The sequence below is a fragment of the Genypterus blacodes genome, unplaced genomic scaffold (genome assembly GCF_046128005.1).
Source record: "Genypterus blacodes isolate CSIRO-AG114 ecotype Tasmania unplaced genomic scaffold, CSIRO-AGI_Gbla_v1 ptg000291l_1, whole genome shotgun sequence".
Classification (NCBI taxonomy): Eukaryota; Metazoa; Chordata; class Actinopteri; order Ophidiiformes; family Ophidiidae; genus Genypterus; species Genypterus blacodes.
In genome coordinates, this window is record NW_027467082.1 from 638,744 (window position 1) to 647,229 (window position 8,486).

Below are 8,486 nucleotides of genomic sequence, written 5' to 3' on the forward strand. Positions count from 1 at the left end.
TCAATTATAACATGTTTGTTACTCACTTTCCCCTTTAAAACCTTTAATTATGTATCATATTTTTTTACTTCATAATTATGTTTTATCATACGTCTCTGAGCTGGTCAGCATCTGGAAATCAACAGACCATGTTCAATTCAATATGCAAATACTCTGTTGGTTCTTAACTCTATTATTAATAGCCATGAGAACTGAAACCTGTATCAAAGTCACGAGTTATCATGTAAAAAGGATTTGAATGATAACATATGTAAACAGTTGTGAGATATTCAAATGTATAGTATATTTCTCTTACTGGCATAACCACACCTCACACCTGCTGTATGTGATGCACCGTTGCTCAGTGTCATGTTTCACTTCTGTTTTTCGGAGACTTTTTGTGTTCTGGGTGTTACCCAATGCTTCTGCTTGCTGCACGCACTGATCACTCTGCTCTGTCATTCTGCAACATCTGTGCAACAGACTTCCAGCTACATTTCCACCTGAAACTGTAAAAGTACAAGTCTGCCATCTAGTCTAAATAAAAGAATAAGGCACCTAGATTTGAGACTGTATAGTTGTTCCTTGATCAATCACTTAAGGTATGTACATCTACATTTCTGATTGAATGATGTACATTTCTAAAATGTCCTGAGAGAGCTTGGACAATAAACTAATTGTTAAAAAATAACCTGTGTTCTTACCTCAGTGCTACGGGTTGTCTCTCCAAACATCACACTCTACCCTGTGTGGGAAGGTGAATTTGGGGCCTCAACAGTCAAACTCATCTGCACGCTAAGTGACTTCTTTCCGGGAGAACTCAATGTGGAATGGGAAGTGGACAAAAGTACTCTAAACATTGTGCCAATCCAAAGAAGGCTGCAGAGTGTGCAGGAGGTGGGGAAAACCTTCAGTGTAACCAGTCAGATTGAGCCGGACATGAAGAAGTGGACAGAAGGCTCAGCGTATACATGCAAGTCCAACCATGGCAACAGGGAATCCGATGCATCAATGAGCATTTGTACAGGTAAGTGAATGTATCACAGTAAAAGCGTGAAATGCCTCCATCAGAGTGAGTAACGTTTTTGACCAGAACTATTTTATGTGACAGTTCACGGAAACTCCCCTCCAACCATTCATGTGGAGCTCCCCAGCTTCAAGACAGTAATGCTGGCAGGGTCTGAGGTGACAGCAACATGCTTGGTCAACACTGTCTTTGATGCCACAGTGACCTGGAAGATGGATGTAGCGTCTACACCCAGCAACGTGAGCCAGGCCAGAAACACATCTCATATCATCAGCAAACTGACAGTTCCCTTACAAAAGTGGAAAACCCTCAAGCATGTATCTTGCAGAGCTGAACACAGCTGCTTCCAAACCAAAGAGGAGTCTGTGAATATTACAGGTAAGAGGACTGTGCAGCACTCAAATCAGCCGTGGCGTTCCAATGAAATATATGAAAAAACATAATGTTTTGGTTCTCACCCAGGTCCTTCACTTTCAACTCCATCTGTGGCCATCAGGAGATTGTTGCCAGATGTACAGAAGAGAGACAGGTTTGTGCTGGCGTGTGACATCACACAGCTCTCCTCCAGCGACCTTTATGTCACGTTTCAGGCCAACGGGGTTGACATCTCTGAAAAACTGTTTGTTGAACTCCCGGAAGCCCCAGGCCACCATTCAGTCACAAGACACTTCCCTGTCCCTGAGCTTTACTGGAATGATGGGAAAACTTTCACATGCAAAGTGAATCAAGGCTTCTCCAACAGCTGGAAGTCCAACTCCATTGGGGGTATATTTGGTGAGCACAGCTACTGTTCTTCCATTAAACGGTTGATTTGCAGATGCAAGTTCCCTCTTTATTCCTTATAATTGGACCATTTGATTGATATATGTTTTTCAATATATTTAGAGGACCCATCAATGGAGCTCTCTCTGGTCCCAAGTGAAGAAACACAACCACAGACACTCCTATGCTCTGCATGGGGCTTCAACCCTCAAATTAAATGGAATTCTGTGTCTCCACAAACACCTGCATCAACCAGTGACATCAGCATGGGTGCAAATGGACGTGTGGGAATAAGAAGTCAACTTCCTGTCCCTCAAACAGAGTGGAAAACAGGGAAGGTCTTCACATGTGAGGTTTCTGACTGGTCAGGGATCAAAAAGGAAACAAAGAACATCAGCGTCTGTTCAGGTAAAGTGAAAACATAACACAATAACAGTCTCAACCCACTGCCAAATAGAAGCAATGGCTCTTATCAAAAGCTTGTAATTGAAAAGTCTTAAGTGGGTCATGGTCTTATTCTATGAAAAATATTTTGTTAGTAAAATTGCAATCTACTCAAGATTATGTCTTGCATCCTGCTATAAATAATTCTTCTTCTGTGGTTCCAGTAACAACTCATTCAGAGACTTCTCCCTCCATTCATGTGGAGCTCCCCAGCTTCAAGACAGTAATGCTTGCAGGGTCTGAGGTGAAGGCAACATGCTTGGTCAACACTGTCTTTGATGCCACAGTGACCTGGAAGATGGATGGACGGTCTACACCCAAGAAAGTGAGCCAGGCCAGAAACACATCTCATATCATCAGCAATCTGACAGTTCCCTTAAAAAAGTGGAAAACCCTCAAGCATGTATCTTGCAGCGCTAAACACAGCTGCTTCCAAACCAAAGAGGAGCCTGTGAATATTACAGGTAAGAGGACTGTGCAGCACTCAAATCAGCTGTGGCGTTCCAATGAAATATATGAAAAAACATAATGTTTTGGTTCTCACCCAGGTCCTTCACTTTCAACTCCATCTGTGGCCATCAGGAGATTGTTGCCAGATGTAAAGAAGAGAGACAGGTTTGTGCTGGCGTGTGACATCACACAGCTCTCCTCCAGCGACCTTTATGTCACGTTTCAGGCCAACGGGGTTGACATCTCTGAAAAACTGTTTGTTGAACTCCCGGAAGCCCCAGGCCACCATTCAGTCACAAGACACTTCCCTGTCCCTGAGCTTTACTGGAATGATGGGAAAACTTTCACATGCAAAGTGAACCAAGGCTTATCCAACAGCTGGAAGTCCAACTCCATTGGGGGTATATTTGGTGAGCACAGCTACTGTTCTTCCATTAAACGGTTGATTTGCAGATGCAAGTTCCCTCTTTATTCCTTATAATTGGACCATTTGATTGATATATGTTTTTCAATATATTTAGAGGACCCATCAATGGAGCTCTCTCTTGTCCCCAGTGAAGAAACACAACCACAGACACTCCTATGCTCTGCATGGGGCTTCAACCCTCAAATTAAATGGAATTCTTGGTCTCCACAAACACCTGCATCAACCAGTGACATCAGCATGGGTGCAAATGGACGTGTGGGAATAAGAAGTCAACTTCCTGTCCCTCAAACAGAGTGGAAAACAGGGAAGGTCTTCACATGTGAGGTTTCTGACCGGTCAGGGATCAAAAAGGAAACAAAGAACATCAGCGTCTGTTCAGGTAAAGTGAAAACATAACACAATAACAGTCTCAACCCACTGCCAAATAGAAGCAATGGCTCTTATCAAAAGCATGTAATTGAAAAGTCTTAAGTGGGTCATGGTCTTATTCTATGGAAAATATTTTGTTAGTAAAATTGCAATCTACTCAAGATTATGTCTTGCATCCTGCTATAAATAATTCTTCTTCTGTGGTTCCAGTAACAACTCATTCAGAGACTTCTCCCTCCATTCATGTGGAGCTCCCCAGCTTCAAGACAGTAATGCTGGCAGGGTCTGAGGTGAAAGCGACATGCTTGGTCAACACTGTCTTTGATGCCACAGTGACCTGGAAGATCGATGCACCGTCTACACCCAGGAACGTGAACCGGGCCAGAAACACATCTCATATCATCAGCAATCTGACAGTTTCCTTAGAAGGCTGGAAAACCCTCAAGCATGTATCTTGCAGAGCTGAACACAGCTGCTTCCAAACCAAAGAGGAGTCTGTGAATATTACAGGTAAGAGGACTGTGCAGCACTCAAATCAGCCGTGGCGTTCCAATGAAATATATGAAAAAACATAATGTTTTGGTTCTCACCCAGGTCCTTCACTTTCAACTCCATCTGTGGCCATCAGGAGATTGTTGCCAGATGTACAGAAGAGAGACAGGTTTGTGCTGGCGTGTGACATCACACAGCTCTCCTCCAGCTACCTTTATGTCACGTTTCAGGCCAACGGGGTTGACATCTCTGAAAAACTGTTTGTTGAACTCCCGGAAGCCCCAGGCCACCATTCAGTCACAAGACACTTCCCTGTCCCTGAGCTTTACTGGAATGATGGGAAAACTTTCACATGCAAAGTGAATCAAGGCTTCTCCAACAGCTGGAAGTCCAACTCCATTGGGGGTATATTTGGTGAGCACAGCTACTGTTCTTCCATTAAACGGTTGATTTGCAGATTTTAGTTCCCTCTTTATTCCTTTTAATTGGACCATTTGATTGATATATGTTTTTCAATATATTTAGAGGACCCATCAATGGAGCTCTCTCTTGTCCCCAGTGAAGAAACACAACCACAGACACTCCTATGCTCTGCATGGGGCTTCAACCCTCAAATTAAATGGAATTCTTGGTCTCCACAAACACCTGCATCAACCAGTGACATCAGCATGGGTGCAAATGGACGTGTGGGAATAAGAAGTCAACTTCCTGTCCCTCAAACAGAGTGGAAAACAGGGAAGGTCTTCACATGTGAGGTTTCTGACCGGTCAGGGATCAAAAAGGAAACAAAGAACATCAGCGTCTGTTCAGGTAAAGTGAAACTTAACACAATAACAGTCTCAACCCACTGCCAAATGGAAGCAGGTAAAATAAAGTAGTATGAAAGAAACATTCAACCGCCATAACAATAAACTTCAGGTGGAGTCAAACATTGGTATTTTATCCACTACAAAAGTGCCATAAAAAGTTTACCATCACATTCTGTTTTTCAGTTACACCACCATCATCCCATATAGTTGGTGTGTATGTTCAGGGACCGACCCTTCAAGAGCTCCAGAACAGTGGACAGATGAATATCTCTTGTCTTTTGGTTGGTCCGAGTCTCTCCGATTTCTTGATCACCTGGAAAATAGGGGGGAAAGAATCTCAACTGAATGTCCTTACAATGTCACCCGTCAGTCACAGCAATGGAACAGAGACTTTGTTGAGCTTCCTCAATGTATCAACAAGGGCCTGGAATTCATACAAAGAAGTGTCTTGTGAAGGAAAGCACAAATGTTCCAATAAGGTCTACGAGGACCGTGTAAGCAGAAGCACAGGTAGGATCCCAAAAACTTGCATAAGAATGTTATTGTTAATTCTGTCCCAGCAAAATGTAAACCCTGTCAATATTGTGCATTCTTTTTTTCTAAAGCCCTACATCCACCAATGCTGAAGATAATTCAGCCGACAATGTCTGAGTTGACAACATCAAACATGCTCACAGTGGTTTGTATGGTTACGGGATTTTTCCCATCCAATGTCATAGTGTACTGGGAGAGAGAGGGAGACAAGCTACCCTTATCTCACTACACCAACAGCCCTACGTGGAAATACACAGGGAGCAGCACTTATTCACTGAGCAGTCGACTCAACGCATCCAGGACAGAGGAGCAGGAATCGTATTCTTGTGTTGTTGAACATGAATCATCTGAAATTCCTCTCAAAAGAACAATAACAGATATTTTTGGTGAGTAAAGAGTCAATAGCTGTAGTAACGTGAAGCTCCCCAGCATCAATTCATACCAATGTGTGTATTCCCAGCTGCAGTAACCCCGTCGCAACCTTCTGCAACCTTGTTCCATGGCGCTGGTGAGCTGATGTGCCTGGTGTTTGGCTTCAGCCCCGCAAACATCAACATTACCTGGTTTCTGGATGACACCACAGAGCTGTTGGACTATAACACCAGTGAACCCCACCAAGGGCCAAAGGGAAAGTTCAGCATCCAAAGCCGGCTTCGTCTGGACCCAGGCATTTGGGCATCTGGGGTGGTCTACAACTGCATCGTGACACACACTACTGTCACCATAGCCCTGAATATATCTAAACCAGGTGTCAGTTGCTCCATAAATTGAAATGGTTTACTCCCATGCAACTATCTAGCTTGTACTGTAGCAAAGTCAATGTTGATCATACTTAACAGACATCTCTCAACATGATTCTTTAACAGTGATCCCAGAGACAAGTGCTGTCTTTGATTACAACGTGCATGCTGATGTCAACCGGGACTTGGAGGAGGAGAATGTGTACACGTATATGGTTTTCACAGTCCTCTTCCTTTTCCTTGTGTCCATCATCTATAATGTCTTAGTCACGCTCATCAAGGTGAGATTGACAGTTCAATTTGAATATAAAACCGTCCAACAGATCCCGTCTGATTTTCTGATTTTTTCATTTCAGACCAAATGATGAGGAGCACAGAGGGATGATGATCACTATTTCCTGGCCCTGATATGGATTTTTATTTTTTAGGGCACATGGTTTAACAAAAGAATCCTGGCATTTTTGTCACACTTCACATATTGAGTTGTGTTTAGTTTTTTCATGTTATTTTGTGTGTGTTTTTTTTTCATCATAACGGGAGAAAGTTTTGGAGAAAAATAGCACATTTCTGCCTTCTTGAATACAGTGATTAAATGCATTATGACACAAAACTCCATGTCTGTTGTTTTAAAGTTACTTATGCAAATCATTGTGTGCACTGGCACAGTACCAACATTTTCTGTGTTACTCAAACTGTCCAGAAGAGTGAGCTATAGCTCTACATGAAGCAGTAGTGATTTGACATTTCCCAGATGAAATGCTCGTCATGAGCTGCAGCTTGCCAGTGCTGTTAGGTCTTAAGAGGACTTTTACATGTCAAGATTAAGGTACATCCCCATGACATGAGAGATATCTGTGTGCTCCATTTTCAATAGTTTACATATATGCACACTCACTGTGAGTAAGAGCTGTGTAGCTTGCGGCTTTGAAGGAATTCACATCTAGGAGGGATGACACTTAGCTCATCCAGGCTAACCATTGGCTGCCTCTGGAGTCATCTGGCACAGTGCGTGGCCTTTATTGGCAGAGGACCCTGTGGCAGCCGGCCCAAGTCTGTGACGCTGGTGGTGGGATGGAGTCACTGAATGAATGCTGAAATAATGCTCACATGTGGCTACAAGTCCTATTACCAAGAGGGGAAAAGACAGACAAAAACACAAAGTGAACACTATGCTATATTTGGATACATACACACACATGCCCAGTGTATATACATGTACTGTTGGACACATTTGACTGTATATCTACAGTGTATCAAATATTGAATATAGTATTTTTAATGTCTCACATAAAGAAATGAAAGCCTCAACTCTAAATCTGAGCCTTCAAGGGTTATGACTTCTTTGTTCCATATGTGTATGGACAGAATACAGAGAATGCTTCAGACATACAAATCAGAGTCATTTATTCATCAGGTTACATATATAAACAACACTTAAATAGTAAAGAAAAACGAGATTGATGTGACAGGAGTCTTATAGGAGGAGGTTATAGGCTGTGATGCTGTGATAGAGCTGCAGAGCCACCTGTTGGTCATCAGCACAAAACACACCACACACACACACATCTATTCATGAATCTATGCATTAGACTGTTTCTATACATATATATCTATATATAGATCTATATATCTATATATAGATATAGATATATAGATCTATATATATATATATCTATCATGGATGTGAAATATGTTGGAGATACTGTGTTTCTATCATAACTTTAAGAAATTGCCCATGCATAGGAAATGGGAGATGGAGTGCTATCCTCCAGTTGTGATTCTTTTCCATCATTTTCCCAAGGAAAGATGACCACCCTGTCCCATCACGTCTGCTTTAGCACATTTCTATTCAACAATTACCTTAAACATAGAATAATGTGCTACGTGGATGGCGGAAATATGGTTGTTGGATTTCACATTGTGAGGCTTTCCTGTGAACCTGATCCCATCCATGAAGTGTGTGATGAGCTGATGTGTTGCTCATTAGGTGGTCAAATAGCACCATCTAGTCGACTTTCAGTAGAAGTGTGGTTTGGTTTTGTCCCACCGGTTTGACTGTTGTGAAATCCTGCCGATGTGTGTTTACACTTGGACTGACAAATACAATGTACAATATGTCTCCCGGTGATGGGTGAATGTAGTTAATGAATAAAAATAAATGAAGGGGGAAAAGAAGGTTTATGTTTAAAATGTATTTGTTAAACTAAAATGTACTTGTGAAATTGAAAATCTATTTCCATCAAAGGGGTGTGACTCAAATGATTTGGGTGAGTCATCGCTAACTCCTCTATAGGACTCATGCAGCCTTAAAGGCCCAGAGAACCAATGCTTAAAGATCTAGGAGAAGATTACATAACATATCAGTTATTTGGGATTTCAGTCTACATAGAAGAGCAGAAAACTTGCAGGATGGTGTAGTAAAAACCACAGTACTCACCCCAGAATTTAAACCT

At 42.1% G+C, this 8,486-nt stretch overlaps 1 protein-coding gene across 1 annotated transcript in view; it reads left to right on the forward strand.

Moving 5' to 3' along the window:
• LOC142988006 (uncharacterized) overlaps positions 1 to 6,465 on the forward strand; it is a 28,006-nt gene extending 21,541 nt beyond the window's left edge. The window contains exons 5-16 of the mRNA XM_076137002.1: positions 689 to 1,006; positions 1,091 to 1,384; positions 1,469 to 1,780; positions 1,892 to 2,176; positions 2,377 to 2,676; positions 4,053 to 4,364; positions 4,476 to 4,760; positions 4,943 to 5,269; positions 5,365 to 5,679; positions 5,754 to 6,041; positions 6,160 to 6,314; positions 6,390 to 6,465. Coding sequence (XP_075993117.1) covers positions 689 to 1,006; positions 1,091 to 1,384; positions 1,469 to 1,780; positions 1,892 to 2,176; positions 2,377 to 2,676; positions 4,053 to 4,364; positions 4,476 to 4,760; positions 4,943 to 5,269; positions 5,365 to 5,679; positions 5,754 to 6,041; positions 6,160 to 6,314; positions 6,390 to 6,398 — 3,200 coding nt within the window. The 3' untranslated portion in view covers positions 6,399 to 6,465. The remainder of the gene's footprint in view (positions 1 to 688; positions 1,007 to 1,090; positions 1,385 to 1,468; positions 1,781 to 1,891; positions 2,177 to 2,376; positions 2,677 to 4,052; positions 4,365 to 4,475; positions 4,761 to 4,942; positions 5,270 to 5,364; positions 5,680 to 5,753; positions 6,042 to 6,159; positions 6,315 to 6,389) is intronic.
• The last annotated feature ends 2,021 nt before the right edge of the window (positions 6,466 to 8,486 follow it).